Source organism: Aedes albopictus, chromosome 1 (assembly GCF_035046485.1).
Source record: "Aedes albopictus strain Foshan chromosome 1, AalbF5, whole genome shotgun sequence".
NCBI lineage: Eukaryota > Metazoa > Arthropoda > Insecta > Diptera > Culicidae > Aedes > Aedes albopictus.
This window is the reverse complement of record NC_085136.1, coordinates 270,476,580-270,497,673: the sequence shown is the minus strand read 5'-3', so window position 1 is coordinate 270,497,673 and position 21,094 is coordinate 270,476,580. Positions and strand designations below refer to the sequence as shown.

The 21,094-nt window shown below is 41.4% G+C and overlaps 1 protein-coding gene across 1 annotated transcript in view; it reads right to left on the bottom strand.

Moving 5' to 3' along the window:
* The window catches only part of LOC109401057 (alpha-mannosidase 2), a 351,116-nt gene that overhangs the window by 110,599 nt on the left and 219,423 nt on the right, over window positions 1-21,094 (bottom strand). The window contains exon 3 of the mRNA XM_029860267.2: window positions 20,555-21,033. Coding sequence (XP_029716127.2) covers window positions 20,555-20,736 — 182 coding nt within the window. The 5' untranslated portion in view covers window positions 20,737-21,033. The remainder of the gene's footprint in view (window positions 1-20,554; window positions 21,034-21,094) is intronic.

Genomic DNA, 21,094 nt, shown 5'->3' with positions numbered 1-21,094 from the left:
TCTGATTTTTTTGAGAAATTCCTTCAGTGATTTCTGCAGAAATTCCTTCAGTGATTTCTGCAGAAATTCCTCATTTCTTGTTTCAGAAATTGCTCTTGTGGCTCCCTCAGAAATTACCTGTTTTGTCTTTAGAGATTCCTTCAGAATATATTTAGATATTCCTGCATGGGTTCTTCCAGAAATAGCACAATAATTACTGTAACTCTTTACGGAGTCCCTGAAGGAATGTCTAAGAAATCCCTGAAAAATTATCTCAAGAAATCCCTAAAAAAAAAACTCTTGGAGATTAGAAATTCCTAGAAGTAATTCTTGAAAATTTCTGGATGAATTTCTGGGCAAAAAATCCTGAGTAAATTTCTGAAGTAATCTTGTTATCCCGGTTTTTTTTCTGGAAAAAATCGCTTATGTAGAAACTCTGTAAATAATTCAAGGAAAAAATGCTTAAGAAACCTCCGGAGGGATTCCTGCAAATATCTGTAGAGGAAATTCTAAAGGAATCTCTTGAAACATGTCTGCAAAAAAAACAGATAACGGTACTGATGGGTTCTTGAAGAAATCTTTCAATAAATTCGGAGGGATCCCTGGAAGATTCTCTGGCGGAAACTTTGGAAGAACTGCTGGAGATACCTCTAAAGAAATTCTCAGATAAAAAATTTATAAAATTTCTGAAGGGATTTGCTCCCAAAAATCCCTAAACAACTACCTGAAGAAATTTTTGAAGAAAATCCTGCAGAAATAAAAAATCAAACCCTAGACGAATTCTTAAGAGATCTAATAAAGGCATTGGAATAACTAATTTTTGAAATAACCTTTGAAATAATACCTGAAGAAACTGGAAAACTTTCTCTAGGAATAATTAGAAAAATTTCTTGAACAATTCTACGAAAAATACTTAGAAATAGATTCGTGAGTGATTTCTGCATAAACTGTTGAGAGAATATATGAATGAAAAAATCTGAAAGAACTCCTGAAGGAAGGTCCGAATAAATCCAAAGCAATGCCTGGACGAATTTTTGATGGAACTATTAGAGAAACCCTTTGAGGAACTTCCAGGAGGATCTCTTGAGAATTTTTCAAAGATATTTCTAATACCCAAGAGCTTTCCTGAATAAAAGAGGTTAAACCTGAAGAAACCTCTAGAGAAATTTAAGCAATAAGTTCTAAAAAAATTTTGCATCAAAATCTGAATTTCTAAAAGAAATCCCCAGAGGAATTGCTGAAAGAATCTCTGATTTTTTTATGACTAAAACTATTCCTGGAAATAAATTTTGAAAAAACGTTCGAAGGATTTCTGGAAAAACCCCTGGAGAAATTTCTAGAAGAATTTTCCGAGAAATCCCTATAGAAAATCTTCTGGAAAAATTCTAACGGTATTTCTGAAGGAATTCCTTAAGAATGTTTGAAGAAATGCATAAACAAAAATACAAGCAAGTTTATATGTACCATACCTTGAATTAATTTCCGGGATTCTATTGGAAAATAAGGAATCTCAGGAGGAGATATATTTTTTCCAATATTGAATTCGTGAATTAATAAAGAATGAATCTGAGGGAATTTTGGAAGAAATTTATGAGGAAACCCGTGGGCCAGTTTCAAGATTTATCTTTCGATATATTTCTAGGGAAACTCCTAAAAATGTGCCAGGGTAAATTCCTGTGTGAATTTCTGAAAGAATATCTGGAGGAATCCCTGAAAAAAAAAATCAAAGAAATTCATGGAGGAATGATTTAATCATTCTAACTAGGGAAGGTTATGATGGTGTCCCCCAGGGATTTCAACCGGATTTTTTTTTGTTAAATTCTACATGTGGAAATTTGTATAAATCGCAAACCTTTCGGATGATGGGCCAGTTGTGTAGCCAGGAGGGGCCCTCAAAGGCCATACGTAACATTATTATAAAAATCTCAAACTTCACGAAAATGCTAGTTTTAGTATTTATTGCTGTATATACAATCAGGATAGGCATACATATACTATTTGGTAACTAAATAACTTTGTCATAGGCGTTGCTAGGATGAGGATATCCTCAAAAAAAGTGGAATCGTTATAGAAATTGATAAATATTGGCCCTCCAGAACTTTCAAACTTTTCAAGAAAATAACACCTTTCCCCAGTTTTAAAGATTGTTCCTTTATTATTCGTAGTGGCGTAGCCAGAAATTTGTTCAGGGAGGGGTTGTCGTTTTTCGACGATCAATGATACATTTTTCTATTGGACACTCACATTTTGCTATGAAAATGAGGCTTAACAGTATCGAGCCAATTAATGACACGGCATTTTAGCTGCAACTGAAACGCCATATAATCAATAGCCAAGTTGGGTAAGCACTTGTCCAGCGTATAAAGGTCGTGGGTTCCAATCTAACCTGAGCTGTTGTGTTTTTTCTAATTTAACCAATAATTTTCCTATCTGTACATTTGTACGTTGAGTTATTTGGAATATTGACAAGTTAAAATATGTTGCATATCCCTTTCGGGACGGAACGCAAAAAAGTGAAATCTCCATGCAAATGGCTCAACTTTGGCTCTCCAGAACTCTTAGATTTCGCAACAAAACAACGATTATTTTTCCTCATTTGATAGAACTACTCTTTATCTTTCGATTTCTAACTTTGAATACCTAGATAAATTGGAAATAAAAAAAAAATATGCGACAGATAAAACTTCTTCATGTTTTACGGTTTTTGTCCACTATTTGTTTACCTTGTTGTGGTAAATCTCACAGGCAATGTAAACAAAAGATTGTTTACACACAAGCAATTATAATAAATGGCTGAATTATTGAAACAGTTTATATCATATAAACAAAGTCTAAACAGATGAAAAAATATGCAAAACTGTTACCGCTCAACAACACAATTGTGCTGGTTCGTCACGTAAGGGATATACACTAAGTTGAGCTCGATTAATTTCCATTCTTTTGTCAAGATCCGCACAGTCGAGCACTCGGCAATCGCAATTTAACTGAGATATCAGCAAAAAGTCAAGTTCATTCTTTTCAGCACCCATGGGTACCGATGGCATCAATTATTAAACGTCAAGCATTTAGCCGAGATTTCAGTAAATGAACTTTAACCGAGATTCACACAGCCGATCCCGAGTAAAGGTAAAATACTGACGATCAAAACGTGAATTTGTTTTGATTGATGTAAGACAGTGATCCTCAGGCCCGTTTTTTCAACTTCTCGTATTGCAACACCTGGATCGATTTGTGAATCATTCAATTCGTTACTCTTGATTATTTCGAGAGTAGAACAACTTCCATAAGAAACATTGCCAGGAATTCTTCGGCAAACTAGAGATTTAGACATCACGTGCGGCCCGCGGGCCGCACTTTGGTGACCACGGATGTAAGAGATAAAAGATCTGAAAATAATATTTGAAAAATGTTCCTGGAACATCTGAACTATATCAAATTTTGATATTTCAAGAGCAAATGAAAAGCTCGTTGCTATTGGTTAGATCTTCTTCTTCTTCTTGGCGTTACGTCCTCATTGGGACAAAGCCTGCTTCTCAGCTTAGTGTTCTATGAGCACTTCCACAGTTATTAACTGAGAGCTTCCTCTGCCAATGACCATTTTGCATGCGTATATCGTGTGGCAGGCACGAAGATACTCTATGCCCAAGGAAGTCAAGGAAATTTCCTTTACGAAAAGATCCTGGACCGAGCGGGAATCGAACCCGTCACCCTCAGCATGGTCATGCTGAATACCCGTGCGTTTACCGCCTCGGCTATATCGGCCCTGGTTAGATCTTACTAAATTTAAATATGATATGATGATGATGTTCCAGAAGGAAATTTGTGATTTTATTTATAGATCTTCTATCTCTTATGTCAATTAAACCCATATCACTTTTTGATCTTCATATCAAAATATGCTAATTTTGGGCTCTTTTACTCGGGATCTCGGCATTCTGTTTTAAGTGTGCAGGAATGAAACTGGTAACAATTTTTGAAAAAAAAAAACTTTAAAAACCAATGAGAAAGGTACATCGGGGCAAGTTGAAACAGCGGGTTAACATGATGTTTTCTATTGATGATAAACAATTTGATTGCCATAACACATAGTTTTTGAATCAAACAAACTTCTAGCAGAGGATAAATTCCCAAATTTTAATGAAATCTATTTCAAAATTTCGCGTTTCATCTTGTCCCGGTGTACCTTAGTCCTAGAAATCATTCGTTGAGGAATTAAAAAAAAAACTTCAGAAGGAACTCGAGCATAGATCTCTGAAACCGAAATCTCAGAAGAAAATCCTTGAGAAATCTTTTTGTGTTGTACACTAGGAATAATACAAGAAAAAAGAAATATTTGGAGGAACCTCAGTAGGCATTTCTGAATTAATCACAATAAAAGATTTCTTGGGGAAATCTCCTTCAGGAATCTTGGGAGGACCTTTTGGGAGAATCCCAGAGAAAGTTTATGCAGAAACTCCAGAAAGTATTCCTTAATCTTTCGTAACTCGAGCGCTTGGACATCACCGCCAGCATCACGCTAATGTTGGATACAAAATGCGAGTTTTTTTCAACGTGTTGAACTAAATAAAACAGCCCGTGTAGCTGCCGGCTTAGAATAGCACTACGGACCACCTGTTCCGGTGGTAAAAGTCCACCAAACAGGTAACCCCAATCCAAGGTGTCAGGCGACCCGTGCTGAGGGATGAATGGTTGAGGGGGTTTAAAATATGCTCGATCTTTAACGGAGCCCGTAGCGTGGGTAGATCGCCTTTTTGGGTTGCGCTGCGGTGAAAGATCTACCAAGCCGAATCCTAGTCCTAACTGCTTCCAACTAGTGGAACAGCATAACTTAGTAATCAAAGGAAAACACTTTGGTCCTTATTACATTTTACACCTTGTTGAAAGTGATAGGTCTCGGTTTTAGGTGTGGCCGAGATAGATCTTGAAACAGGGACAAATGGATTAGTATTCCTAATCTTTTATTCGGTGTTCACTAGTTTGAAACAGTAAGGACTAGGGTTCCGATGCATGGTCAATATCGGTATCATTTCTTGACTTTATCGTTAGGGGATCCGATTTTGACTGAAAAAGGAGCGTGTTCAAAGCGGAACCTATCAATCAGAATCCTCCCTTGCAATCAGGTTGAAAATGACTACTGTAATAAAACCGAATACTTTATAACTTCTCAATGGTGATAAAGTAATACGACATGCACTATACAAATGACACGGGATATGCCACAATAGATCAAATATTGGTCGCAGTGGTTTATGTTCCGAACAGAGAAAAAAAAAAAAAAAAATAAAACAGCTCAATTTTTCAAGGGTTTAACACTTCAAAAGGATCTCTAGAAGTTCCTTAGGAGGGTTTTAGGAGAAACTCTCTGGAGGATCTCAGACAGAAAAAAAAAATGGGGAAACCAAAAAAGACCTTTCTAAGGGGAACTCTAGAAGAAAAATCCTGTAGGAATTTAAAAAAAAAATGAAAAGAATCTCAAAAATGTCAAAATGAATGGAAGAAAAAACTTTTTGAGGACTCTCAGAAGGATCTTCTGGAGAAATGTCAGTACAAATTTCTAGAGGAATCTCAGGGCGAACTTTTGAAAAAAAAACACAATTTTAGACGGAACTGCAGGAGGAATACATGAAAACTGTTCCGCATAAATCCATGAAGTATTTCAGAAGAATCATCTGGAGGAATAATTTTCTGAAGAATGATTTCTAAAAAAAATGAATGAATTTCTAAAAAAATCCTAAATAGATCTTCCGTAGAAATTCCAGAAGTGAACTGAAAAAGAAGTGTAGTACGATTCCCGTAAAAAATATCTAGTGGAGTTCTAGAAAAAAAATCCTTACAAGTGTACCAGAAGGAGCTCCAGAAAAATTACACGAAAAAAGGTAGATAGAAATATGTACCAAAAAGACCTTCTGAAAGTCTCTCAGAAAAACATTCCGGGGATATATGTATCAAGAAAAGTTTCTGGAGGAATCCTTGAAAAAATACAGAAAAACAAATTTTAGGACCGCCAGCTGGTTGGAGTTCTTAAGCGTTCCCCATCGGGAATGTTAGGCTGAGCCTGCCAACGATGGATCAAATGTTTAACCTGCGGATACTACATAAATTTCTGGTATATGCCAACTCACCATCAGTTCATTGTTTTTTAAAGTACGAATCAGTGAAAAGAAATGAGTTATGTCAGATAATATCAAAGCATGGTTTTCTGGCGAAGCATTTTTTTCTTTATTTTTTTTAATTTTATTTTTTTAACCAATACGCGTAAGGCTGGCATATTGGTTAAAAAAAAACGGGCTGCAAAACGGTGAGTCGATAAGGAGAGCGTCCAACATAGCTCTGGTCCTCACAAGTTCCTACCTCATGCTTCCACGGGTCAAGCGATGACAAAGACCTCCAGCTAAGAGCTGTGTGCTTAGCTGGTAGTGCAGCCTGGGCACTGTTGTCCTTCTGACTTCAGTTAGATTGAGGAGGTACGACCCGAGCGTCTGTTCACCAAGGAGGTGCGGCTCAAACAGCGTCTGTTCTGGCATCCAGCGGCTGAGTAAGAAACGCTGCACCACGCCCAGCTAGATCCAAGGTGGTAGCTCCATCAGCGTGGTCGTCCTAGTGTTGGTTGGGACGTTAAACAGAACTGGCACGATGGCCCTCCGGCGAGACAGGAGTGTTGGCGTAGGCCCAATAAGCCACCCGTAAAAATCCCCATTGCAAAAAACATAGGAGAAAATACGACTCGATACAATCGGCAAAGACCCACGCGACGAAATAAGGACTACGATTGGAAACTTGGAACATGAAATTGCAAGTCACTAGTGTAGAGTCATATATTATACATTCAAGAGATTGGGAAACACTGAATAAATCCCTGTATGTTGGGAGTGTGTATTGGTGGACACTATGGCACGACTGCTGTTAATATTGGGAGAGAGCATGATTCGTGGTAAGACATTCAAGTGAGGAGGACGCATCGTACGTGGGACCAAGCTACGACGCTACAATTGGCACAGCCGGTACGATCAAAAATGGTAGGTAAAATGGACTTTTTCCAATGAAATTAGTGAAAAAGACAGTGAAATATGAGAAGTGTTGTGAAATTAATATTCTATGAGGTGTCATTTTATACAAAACAGCCAGGCCAGTTTTCACTGAGGGGCATAATGTTGGCATGATGGCGAGGCCGGATGGAAAAGTCCGTAGCGCTAGAGACGATGCTAGTCCAACCGCAGGTTGAAGAGCAGAAAATGCAGACTAAAAGCGAGACCGGAAAACCCGAAGCGCTAGGAAGGATTATTTTGTAGCTAGGCCAGCTTTCAAGCTGCAGAGCAAAATTGGGGAGCGAGTCCGGTTCAAACCCGTAGCGCACTGTGATGAACACTCCCTAGCTAGTCCAGCATTATGCTGTAGGGCTTCGATGATGATGGAAATTTTCACACATTCTAACACTCACACATGAAACGCTCCGAAAAGGCGGCAAAATTAAAAGGGAGCAAAATTTTACAAGTGAAAAAGAGAGAGAGAAATGAAGAGAGGAAAAATTGCCTGCGACGGTGGCGTCGCAATGCATTGATGTTGGTAGAAGGTCTGTTGAGGAAGAGGTAGAAAAAAAAAAACGTGTGTGTGCAAAACGCGTGGATGGAAACGACGGGCCGGTGATGGCATGGCAGATGCATGTGAGGTTCGCATGGTTTATTGGTTTGAGTATGGGTGAGCATGAGGGCTTTGATTGAGCGTTTATTAGTGTGAATAAGAGTGTGTGTGTGTTTTATGCTGCGGCTGAACCCAAGAGGAAGGCCAGTTCAGACAAACGAATACAGAGTACAGTTTGGAATGTACAGTGTGTGAAGACGGTCGAAAAAGCAAAACTCTCCGCGATAAAGGAAGGCGTGCGAATCAAATTCGAAGTGAAGCTTAGGGAAAGTGGCAAAAATCAATCATGATGCAGGTAATGGATTGATGAAAAATTGAGAGCTAAAATTAAATGCCGAAACCAAAGTGAATGGCGAATTCGCAAGATTCTAAATTATATCTAGTGGAGTGAACACCATCGTACATATTTTCGTTTCAGATGAGCCTGCGTGACAAGTCAAAATGGCCGCTGGAGCCATTCAACGATTCTGTCGATACACAAGACATGCGCAGAGAGTGGGAAGAATGGCATCGCGCATTTGAGCTTCTTCTGGAATTACGAGAGGTGGAGGAACAGCATGACAAGTTGGTGCTGCTGTTGACCGTTGGTGGCCGCGGACTGCAGCGGATCTATTATAATCTCGGCCCGGTCGCGGAAGAAATTTACCCGGAGCCGGTGAAGGTCCCGTACTGTCCTGAGGAAGTGCCAGAGTACGACAACGCGGTGAAGCGACTGAACAAATTCTTTGTCGGTAAACGAAATGAGCGCATCGAACTGGAAGTGTTTCGCTCTTTGAAACAAGGTAGTGATGAAAACTTCAACAACTTTCTTCTGCGCCTTCGTGCGCAGGCTGCGCGGTGTGAATTCAAGGACAGGGAAGAGAAAGAGATCCTGCAGCAAGTCACGATGGGGGCACATGATGAACGGGTGCGCGACAAGGGATTGGAAGGCGTAATGGATCTAGATGAGATAACGAGCTATGCTGTTAATCGTGAGATTCTCGCGAGGCAAAAAGAAAAATCGAAACCGATGAGTGGTGAGTTGCCTTCGGGGTCTGTAGCGGCAGTAAAGCAAGAATGGGCCTCGAAACCACGAATGAGGAGCGACACGAAGTATTTCAAATCCGAATTCAACAGAGGAAAACGACAAGGATGTACCCAGGGAGAGTGTAGTCGCTGTGGAGCATACAGGCATTCATCAAGTTCAACGAATTGCCCGGCTCGGAACGCAAGGTGCAACCAGTGCGGGCAGATCGGACATTTTGCACGCAAGTGTCGTGATTCTCGAAGCGGACCAAAGAAACGCGCCATGTGGAAGCGGTCGACTGACGAAACCAACTCGTTGCGGGAGAATGAGGACTGGATTGAAGAGCTTCCTCGTCGGCCGAAAACCGAGGATATTTCTAAGGTATAGAAAATAAGCTGATAATTGATTTTTTTATCATATTGATGTTGGGCCCAAAGATAGAAGACTGAATTCGATAAATAAAAAGGCTGTAAATGTTTTCTTTTCGTGTCCTTTTATTTTAGAGCGACCAAAACTGCAGCAACGATGGCATCGTTACATGTCTAATCGATCGATGTTCTGTAAATTTTCTGGTCGATTCCGGTTCGTCCATTAATGCAGTGACAACGGAAATTTGGGCAGAACTGAACAAAAAGCAGGCAAAGCTGTCCAAGAAGAAATCCCCACTCGATCGTCGGTTCTCTGCATATGCAAGCCAGGAGCCCCTAAGGGTGTTGGAAGTATTCGAGGCTTGGATTTCTGTGAATCCATCGAAGCCAAAAAGTTACGTTGAATTCTTCGTAATCGAAGGAGCGAATAAATGTTTACTGAGTAAACGAACTGCAGAAGATCTGAAACTGTTGAAGGTAGGACTGGATGTACAAAACGTTGAAGTCAAGCGGAATCCTTTCCCAAAATTTCCGGGCGTCCAGGTACTTTCTTCTCTGAATGAAACTTAAGGAATACGAGTGATTTTTTTTTGTTTTGTAGGTAAAATTATCTATTGATGAGGCCGTTCCCCCGAGGAAGATTTCGTACCTTCGGGTGCCTGAACCAATAGTGAGGAAGGTCGAAGATAAAATCGATGAAATGCTACGGTTGGATATAATTGAACCGGTTGAAGGTGTTCCGGAATGGATTTCACCTATGGTCGTTATTCCGAAGGGATCGAACGACGTTCGGCTTTGTATTAATATGAAGTTCCCAAACGAAGCTATCCAACGGGAACATTTTCCGCTGCCAGTGATTGATACGTTGCTCAACAAGTTGAAAGGATCCAGGTACTTTTCGCGCTTGGATATTACCTCGGCATACCACCATGTTGAACTTCACCCGGATTCTCGGAGTATTACCACTTTCATGACTAGCCGTGGACTGATGCGCTTCAAAAGGCTTATGTTCGGGATAAACTGCGCCCCCGAGATATTTCAGCGCATTATGACTGAAATGCTGGAAGGGATCGAAGGGATCATCGTGTATATCGACGATGTGATTGTATCAGGACGAACGCTGCAAGAACACAACGCCCGATTGCAAGAAGTGCTTGCAGTTTTGGAACAGAATCATGCCATGTTGAACAAGAGCAAGTGTGTCTACGGTGTGCCGGAAATGGAGGTATTTGGTTTCAGAGTTAGTGCAGCGGGAATTAGTCCATCGGCGGAGAAATCGTCAGCCATAAAGAACTTTCGGGTGCCACAGTCCAAGGAGGAGGTCAGAAGTTTCCTGGGCTTAGTTAATTTCGTTGGGCATTTCGTACCACACTTGTCGACAAGAACAGAGCCACTCCGCCAATTCGTACGAGGAACCGTAGATTCGTTTGGACAGGAACAACTTGCAGCTTTCAACGATTTGAAGAATGAACTTTCTCAAAACGTGAGAACGCTAGGATTCTATGACCCACAAGATATCACGAAGCTATATGTCGATGCTTCTGCTGTAGGATTAGGTGCAGTTCTCGTGCAGAGGGATAAAGAGAACATACCGAGGGTCATCAGTTTTGCGTCGAAAGGATTATCATCAACCGAACGTATCTATCCTCAAACACAGCGAGAGGCGCTCGCCGTCGTTTGGGCGGTAGAGAAGTTTTATCTCTATTTGTATGGGCTCAGATTTAGCATCTTTTCCGACCACAAGGCACTAGAGTACATCTTTAGTGGGAAGCATAGGGATGGACGACGAGCGTGCTCTAGAGCAGAATCATGGGCCTTGCGCTTGCAGCCTTATGATTTTGAGGTGAAATACATCCCTGGCTCGACCAATATATCGGACATTCTGTCTCGCCTGTGTCCCCAAGATGAACCACCCTTCGACGAAGCCTCGGAACATTTTCTGTTTGCGATTGGAGAGGGTCCACTAGCAATAACTCTGGAAGAAATAAGAGTGGAAACGGCCAACGACGAAGTGCTTCCGGCAGTTATCATTGCCCTTGAGAATAATGAATGGCCTGAAAAGCTCTTCCGATACCAAGCTTTCGCGAATGAATTGGGAGTTATTGATCAAGTTGTAGTACGTAACGATAGAATTGTTCTACCCAAGAAGCTGCGCTCTAGAGCTTTGGACATAGCTCATCGAGGTCATCCGGGAATTGTCACAATGCGGCGAAACCTTAGAGAAAGGGTTTGGTGGCCTTGCATGGATCGCGAGGTAACTGAGAGAGTTCAAGAGTGTCTAGGATGCACAGCTGTAAGCAGGCAATTTCCACCAGAACCGATGCTCAGGAAAGAGATGCCGGAAAGAGCGTGGCAAGAAATTGCCATTGATTTTTTCACAGCAAAGGAGTGCGCAACGTTCCTTGTGGCAGTTGATTATTTTAGCCGGTATTTGAAGGTAATCGAGATGAAGACCACGACAGCTGCGAAAACCATTGAAGCCCTGGAAGCGATTTTTGCTGAACAGTCCTACCCCGAGAAAATTCGCTGTGATAATAGACCGCCTTTTTCCAGCGAAGAATTTTCGATGTACTGTCAAGGTAAGATTCATTGTTGTTTGTTAAAGAAGGGGAGTTTATTATCCATTCACTGATCATTGATAGGTAAGGGCATCAAGTTGATACACACAATTCCATACTGGCCTCAGATGAACGGTCTCGTCGAAAGACAAAACCAGGGCATCTTGAGGGCCTTGCGTATCGCGAAAGTAATGAAGCAGGATTGGCGCAAGGCTGTCACCGAGTACGTTCATGCTTATAACACTACTCCGCACTCTGTCACGGAGACGGCGCCATTGGAGCTCTTATTGGGCAGGCCAGTTAAGGATATGCTACCATCGGTCAGAACCGAGCCAGAGTTGCGGTACGAGAGTATTCGCGACAACGATGCAATGAAAAAAATGGCAGGGAAAATTTATGCGGATAAGAGACGACATGCAAAGTCTTCTGACATCTCCGTCGGAGATATGGTGATGATAAGAAACTACGACATGGGAAAGCTTGAGCCCAATTTCCGAGTGGAGCGTTTCAAGGTGATTGAAAAAGTAGGAAGTGACACGATCGTAATGAGCGAAGAAGGGGTTAAGTATCGACGCCCAATAAGTCACCTCAAGAAATGGCCATCGCCGAAATTAACGTTGGAGGAAGAACCGTTACTTTCGGATACAACGCCAGCGATACCAGCGAATGAAGGATCGAAACCTGACATAACTCTTCCCCAAACCACAGGAACAAGAAAACGCAAATCGTCCGTGCACCATGGTGCTGAACCAAAACGTTCAGCTAGGTCCAGGAGATCACCTACGCGATACAGTCCGTAGAAAGCGTTCAAGTTAAAGTTGCAGACCTGTTGCATTTATTTTATTTTTTTTCTTTTATAAATAAAACTTAAAAAAACAACACATTTTATTACTCTCTTGTTTGTTTCATTTCTTCGGAGTGGAGAAAGGATGTAGAGTCATATATTATACATTCAAGAGATTGGGAAACACTGAATAAATCCCTGTATGTTGGGAGTGTGTATTGGTGGACACTATGGCACGACTATGGTTAATATTGGGAGAGAGCATGATTCGTGGTAAGACATTCAAGTGAGGAGGACGCATCGTACGTGGGACCAAGCTACGACGCTACAACTAGGTTTCGCAGGATGTGACAGGATAATTTACGATGAACTACATCCCCGCAACTTCTACATCGTGGCGTTGCAAGAACTTTGATGGACTGAACAGAAAGTGTGGAAAAGCGGGCATCGAGCGGCTACTTTCTACCAAAGCTGTGGCACCACCAATGAACTGGGAACAGGATTTATAGTGTTGGGCAAGATTCGACAACGTGTGATCGGGTGGCAGCCGATCAACCCGATCAAAGCAAGGATGTGCATGTTTAGAGTTAAGGGCCGTTTCTTCAACAACAGCATCATCAACGTCCACTGCCCACACGAAGGGACACCTGATGACGAGAAAGAAGCGTTCTAAGCGCAGCTAGAGCAAACATACGATGGTTGCTCGCCGCGTGACTTGAAAATCGTTGTCGGCGACATGAACGCGCAGGTAGGAAGGGAGGAAATGTACAGACCGGTAATCGGGCGAAACAGCCTGCACGCCGTATCGAATGATAACGGGCAGCGATGCGTAAACTTTGCAGCCTCCCGTGATATGGTAGTCCGAAGCACCTTCTTTCCCCGCAAAGATATCACAAAAGCCACCTGGAGATCACCCGACCATCAAACAGAAAACCAAATCGACCACGTTCTAATCGACGGTAAATTCTTCTCGGAAATAACCAATAATGTCCGCACATACCGCAGTGCGAATATAGATTCGGATCACTACTTAGTCGCTGTATGCATGCGCTCAAAACTTTCGACAGTTATCACCACGCGTCGAAGTCGAACGCCGCGACTCAACATCGAGCAGCTGCGTAACGTAGAAGTGGCTCAAGACTACGCGCAGCAGTTAGCAGTGGCCCTACCAACGCACAGTGGGGAAAAACAGTGCAAACCTACACTAAATTCTGTATCTCACGAACGCATCCGGCTTTTCTAATGAACAAAACGGTTTTAGGCGTAAAATTGTCTGCAGAATCGAATGGAAGTGGTAAAACAGACCGCACGGATCATTATCTTGCTCATTTTGCCCTAATTCCCCAATTTTTATGAACATTTATATGAAACTAGCTCTAAAACAATTATGAAACATGAATGCGGTTTGCCTTGAAGGACTTTTGTGAAGGATTAACATGTAAAGAATCGATTTGAAGGGATTGCAGTGACCGCATGAATGTATTTATGCTTATTTTACCCTAATTCCCCTCATATATAGAGTTTTGTATGAAATTAGCTCCATAACTCGCAAGGAAATTATGAGTGGTATGCTAAGAAGGCTCTCTTTAGTGAATTATGATACAAGGAATTGATGAGAAGTGATTGCAGTGACCGCGCGAATGTAATTATGCTCATTATACCCTAATTTCCCACATATATTGAGTTTTGTATGAAATTAGCTCCTTACTCGCAAGAAAATTATGAGTGGTATGCTAAGAAGGCTTTCTTTAGTAGATTATGATACAGGGAATCGATTGGAAATGGTTGCAGTGACCGCGTGAATGTTATTATGCTTATTTTACCCTAATTCCCCACATATATAGAGTTGTGTATGAAATTAGCTCCATAACTCGCAAGGAAATTATGAGTGGTATGCTAAGAAGGCTCTCTTTAGTGAATTATGATACAAGGAATTGATGAGAAGTGATTGCAGTGACCGCGCGAATGTAATTATGCTCATTATACCCTAATTCCCCACATATATTGAGTTTTGTATGAAATTAGCTCCTTACTCGCAAGAAAATTATGAGTGGTATGCTAAGAAGGCTTTCTTTAGTAGATTATGATACAGGGAATCGATTGGAAATGGTTGCAGTGACCGCGTGAATGTTATTATGCTTATTTTACCCTAATTCCCCACATATATAGAGTTGTGTATGAAATTAGCTCCATAACTCGCAAGGAAATTATGAGTGGTATGCTAAGAAGGCTCTCTTTAGTGAATTATGATACAAGGAATTGATGAGAAGTGATTGCAGTGACCGCGCGAATGTTATTATGCTTATTTTACCCTAATTCCCCACATACATTGAGTTTTGTATGAAATTAGCTCCTTACTCGCAAGGAAATTATGAGTGGTATGCTAAGAAGGCTTTCTTTAGTGGATTATGATACAGGGAATCGACTAGAAATGGTTGCAATGACCGCGTGAATGTTATTATGCTTATTTTACCCTAATTCCCCACATAAATAGAGTTTTGTATGAAATTAGCTCCATAACTCGCAAGGAAATTATGAGTGGTATGCTAAGAAGGCTCTCTTTAGTGAATTATGATACAAGGAATTGATGAGAAGTGATTGCAGTGACCGCGCGAATGTAATTATGCTTATTTTACCCTAATTCCCCACATACATTGAGTTTTGTATGAAATTAGCTCCTTACTCGCAAGAAAACTATGAGTGGTGTGCTAAGAAGGCTTTCTTTAGTGGATTATGATACAGGGAATCGGCTAGAAATGGTTGCAGTGACCGCGTGAATGTTATTATGCTTATTTTACCCTAATTCCCCACATTTATTGAGTTTTTTTTATGAAATTAGCGCCATAATTCACAATAAAATTATGAGTGGTATGCTAAGCAAGACTTTTTTAGTGGATTATGATACAAGGAATCGATGAGAAGTGATTGCAGTGACCGCGTGAATGTTATTATGCTCTTTTTACCCTAATTCCCCACATATATTGAGTTCTGTATGGAATTAGCTCCTTACTCGCAAGAAAATTATGAGTGGTATGCTAAGAAGGCTTTCTTTAGTGGATTATGATACAGGGAATCGACTAAAAATGGTTGCAGTGACCGCGTGAATGTTATTATGCATATTTTACCCTAATTCCCCACATATATTGAGTTTTGTTAGCTCCATAACTCGCAAGGAAATTATGAGTGGTATGCTAAGAAGTTTCTCTTTAGTGAATTATGATATAAGGAATCGATTAGAAGTGATTGCAGTGACCAAGCGAATGTAATTATGCTCGTTTTGTCATAATTCCCAACATATATTGTGTTTTGTATGAAATTAGCTTCATAACACACAAGGAAATTATAAGTGGTATGCTAACCAAGGTTTCTTCAGTGGATGATGATACAAGGAATCGATGAGAAGTGATTGCAGTGACCGCGCTAATGTAATAATGCTGATTTTACCCTAATTCTCCATATACATTGAGTTTTGTATGAAATTAGCTCCATAACTTGCAAAGAAATTATGAGTGGTATGCTGAGAAGGCTTGCTTTAATGGATTATGATACAAGGAATATATTAAAAATGATGGCAGTGACCGCGTGAAGGTTATTATGCTCATTTTATCCTAATTCTCCACATTCTCCACAGGGTAAAATGAGCATAACTACATTCGCACACACACTGCAATCACTTCTAATCTATTCCTTGTATCATCATCCACTAAAGAAACCCTTCAGAGCATACCACTCACAATTTCCTTGCGAGTTATAGAGCTTATTTGATGCAAAACTCAATATATGTGGGGAATTAGGGTAAAATGAGCATAATAACATTTACGCGGTCACTGCAACCATTTCTAGTCGATTCCCTGTATCATAATTCACTAAAGAAAGCCTTCTTAGCATACCACTCATAATTTTCTTGCGAGTAAGGAGCTAATTCCATACAAAACTCAATATATGTGGGAAATTAGGGTATAATGAGCATAATTACATTCGCGCGGTCACTGCAATCACTTCTCATCAATTCCTTGTATCATAATTCACTAAAGAGAGCCTTCTTAGCATACCACTCATAATTTCCTTGCGAGTTATGGAGCTAATTTCATACAAAACTATATATGTGGGGAATTAGGGTAAAATAAGCATAATAACATTCACGCGGTCACTGCAACCATTTCTAGTCGATTCCCTGTATCATAATCCACTTAAGAAAGCCTTCGTAGCATACCACTCATAATTTTCTTGCGAGTAAGGAGCTAATTTCATACAAAACTCAATATATGTGGGGAATTAGGGTAAAATAAGCATAATTACATTCGCGCGGGCACTGCAATCACTTCTCATCAATTCCTTGTATCATAATTCACTGAAGAGAGCCTTCTTAGCATACCTCTCATAATTTCCTTGCGAGTTATGGAGCTAAATTCATACAAAACTCTATATATGAGGGGAATTAAGGTAAAATAAGCATAAATACATTCATGCGGTCACTGCAATCCCTTCAAATCGATTCTCTACATCTTAATTCTTCACAAAAGTCCTTCAAGGCAAACCGCATTCATGTTTCATAATTGTTTTAGAGCTAGTTTCATATAAATGTTAATAAAAATTGGGGAATTAGGGCAAAATGAGCAAGATAATGATCCGTGCGGTCTGTTTTAACACTTCCATTCGATTCTCCAGACAATTTTACGCCTAAAACCGTTTTGTTCATTAGAAAAGCCGGATGCGTTCGTGAGATACAGAATTTAGTGTAGGTTTGCACTGTTTTTTCCCACTGTGCAACGGAAGAGCAACTTGGCGCAGCTACACTTGAAGATGGCTGGAGGGACATCCGATCCGCCATAGGTAGTACCTTGGCTACAGCACTAGGCTTCGTGACTCCGAATCACAGAAACGACTGGTACGACGGCGAATGTGAACAGTTGAAAAAAGAAAGAGAAGTATGCAGCATGGGCGAGAATGCTGCAACACCGTACGGGAGCGAATGAGGCACGTTACAGACAGGCGCGGAACAGGCAGAAATCAGTCTTCCGGATGAAGAAGCGCCAGCAGGAAGAACGAGATCGCGAAGCGATGGAAGAGTTGTACCGCGCTAAGGACACACGAAGGTTCTACGAGAAGCTGAACCGCTCGCGCAGAGGCTTTGTCCCACACGTCGACATGTGCCGAGATAATCACGGGAATATTCTCACGAGCGAGCGCGAGGTGGTCGAGAGGTGGCGGCAGTATTACGATGAGCACCTCAATGGCGACGTTGCAAGTACCGAAGGTGGCGTGGTAACAGATCTAGGAGTATGTGCACAGGACGAAACACTTCCGGCTCCTGACCTCCAAGAGATTGAGAAGGAGGTTGGCCGGTTGAAAAACAACAAAGACGCTGGAGCAGATCAACTACCAAGCGAGCTTCTAAAATACGATGGAGAAGCACTGGTGAGAGCACTACACTGGGTCATTGTCAAGATTTGGGAGGAGGAAGTATTTCCGGTGGCATGGATGGAAGGTGTCGTGTGTCCCATCTACAAAAAGGGCGATAAATTGGATTGTGGGCAGTATCGCGCGATCACACTACTGTGCGCTGCCTACAAGATACTCTCTCAAATTTTATGCTGCCGTCTATCACAGACTGCAGGAGAGTTCGTGGGGCAATATCAGGCTGGATTCATGGGTGAACGCGCTACTACGGACCAGATATTCGCCATTCCTCCCGGTGTTGCAGAAATGCCGCGAATACAACGTGTCCACACATCACTTGTTAAAATCGATGAACAAGTGATGTAATATAATCGATCGAGACCAGCTATGGTAGGTTATGCACGAATACGAATTCCCAGATAAACTTAAACGATTGATCAAGGAGACGATGGATCGAGTGATGTGTGTAGTTCAAGTATCAGGGGCACTCCAATCTCGGTCCTTTCGAATCTCGCAGAGGGTTACGTCAACGTGATGGTCTTTCGTGCTTGCTGTTTAACTTTGCTTAGAGGGTGTAATAAGGAAAGCAGGGACACGAGTGGCACGGTTTTCACGAAGTCCGTTCAGCTGCTTGGTTTTGCTGATGTTATGGGTATTATAGCTCGCAAATTTGAAACGATGGCGGAAACGTACATCTGACTGAAGAATGAAGCCAGGCGAATCACATTAGTCATTAATGTGTCGAAGACAAAGTACATGATGGAAAAGGGCTCCAGGGAGGAATGACAGTGCCCGCCACCACGAATTTTAATCGACGGTTATGTAATCGAGGCGGTTGCAGAATTCGTGTACTTCGTGACCGCCAACAACGACACCAGCAGAGTGTAGTGCATAAATTAGTTGAGTTGCATATTGCCAACAGATGTGGCACAGCAACAATAATTCTCATCGTCAAGGTCTTACAACATGGGCAAGAACACCCAAGTGCAATAGCCCATGTTGCATCCGCCAACGATGCTCTTTTCCCAAGCTCAATATTCCCAGGCTAAATGATTCTCGAATTTCACTTATCGACGGGTTGTCAACTGCAATATAATTTTAACGCATATCGATGTACCATGCGCCTCCTATTTACCGATTCTCTCATTCTCTCGATTTGTCTCTGTGAAACCAATTATGTAGCTTAGAATTAAGGCACAATAGATTTCTTAGACTTGAATAAAATACATTCGTATCGCAACCACGGAGTTGAACACTTCGGATGACCTCCTCGATAACATAGTTAATACAGACTCGATAACATAGTTAATACATAACATAGTAATACAGAGGCGCATTGTGGTATGAAATCGTGCTTGCTTTGGACTCCGCAGAACTCTACGATTGAATAAAGTTCGCCGTCACACTAAGTTAACTATCTACATAACGCTGATTAGACCAGTAGTCCTCTATGGGCACGAAGCATGGACCCTACGTGCAGAAGACCAACGGAAGGTGTTGCGTTCCATCTATGGCGGAGTGCAGATGGACGACAGAACCTGGAGAAGGCGAATGAACCACGAGCTACATCAGCTGCTAAGAGAACCAACCATCGTCTACACCGCGAAAATCGGGAGGCTATGGTGGGCGGGTCACGTCATCAGGATGTCGGATAGCAAGCCAACTAAAATTTTTTTCGAGAATCATCTGTCCGGTACAAGAGAACGTGGTGCGCAGTGAGCTAGGTGGGTCGATCAAGTGGAGAACGATTTGCGGACCCTTCGCAGAGTGCGGAACTGGAGACACAAACAGCCATGGACCGAGTGGAATGGAGACGACTTCTACAGGGTGCGGCAGGAAAAAATGCGAAAAGTTCAAGGCACTATTACACGCTAAATATGGGATATATATTACTATTTTTTCATGACAGTGTATCAGTCAATGTCTATATTCTAGCACTGAAAAATAAAAATGAACACATTTGATGTTTAACATGTGATAATGTAGGCCTAATTAGCGGATATCAATAAACTGCGCGCCCAATGGTCATTAAACAAAATGACTATAACAGTAACAAAACTAGCTCAAATTCTATGAACAACCAGACCACACTGATCCAGAGCCATGTAGTTTCACATAGCAGATGAAATAAGTACATATATTTGATGATATTGTAGAGAAAATAAAAATTTGGTTTTATCAGATGCGAAATTTAGCGACCTGTGCGATTTTCTGCGGTTTGAAAATTCTGGTTGTCTTCATCTTCAGGCGCCGCCCTGTAAAGGTTAGTGACCAAAATGGGAAATTTTTTAATTAACTTTTCAGAAAACTAGCCTATTATAGATCATGGAACGTTGAAACATAGATTGGTTAATGTCAAATGGACGAAAATGAGGTTTGAAGTTGAAAAACACTTTCGCATTTTTTCCTGCCGCATACTGTATGTACAGCAGAGGACACTCAAGTGTTAGTCTGAACCGATAAGGTAAGTATAAACTTTGATTATTGCTTGCGTCAAAGTCAAATTATTTTATGTGACACCCTGTAGGTAGATTAGAACATACTCTCTGATTGGATTAACCTGTGGAGTGGATGTTTTCCATTCCGAGAAAGTCATCCCAACGGAATATAATATGTATGTTATAAAAAGAGGGATGTTTTTCATCCCGAAAAAAGTTGCACACCCCAATAAAATACGAACCATATGGTTGTAACATTCCATCCCCCCCCATTCGTGTTTGAATACCTAATAAAGAGCATAAAGTTGCACCGCATTGGTATCCAACACGAGACACCAGTTACATCTTTCGTTTTCGTAGCAGTAGGTAAGACAGGTACTTACCGTTTCTGGTGCAGGGCAGCATCCTTGTGAAGCGCCGCACCACCGGATGCAGTGGCCGTCGTCGTTGGCGTGTTCGATGGTTGTCCCATCGAGATGTAGTACAAGCACAGCAGAATGGTCACGAACGCCGACAGGAGCCCGATACAGCGTGCCGAACCCCGGCGAAAAATTTTCACGGTCATGATGATGCTTGGCTCTTTCCCCTTGGCACACACTTGATTATGGGACCAATAAAGTGAACTAACTCGCTAAACCCTTAAACTTGCCGCGCGCGGTAGTCACACATTTATGGGGGTGGTTTGATGCTTTTTGCACACGTTGTGTTGGATTAAGTGTGGAATGTGATGCTTTATGATTTTATCTTATGACTTTTCTTCGACACACAACTAACTGAAACAGTCAGTACTGCTTCGCCTCCGTGGGAGTACAATTTATATCACTTTGGTTTCGCTGAAGAGTTACATTTTCTTGGTTTGATTCTGAAATTAGACAAAAGAGAAACATTGGGATTGTTATTTTTTGTTTTAGGTGAAAGAGTGT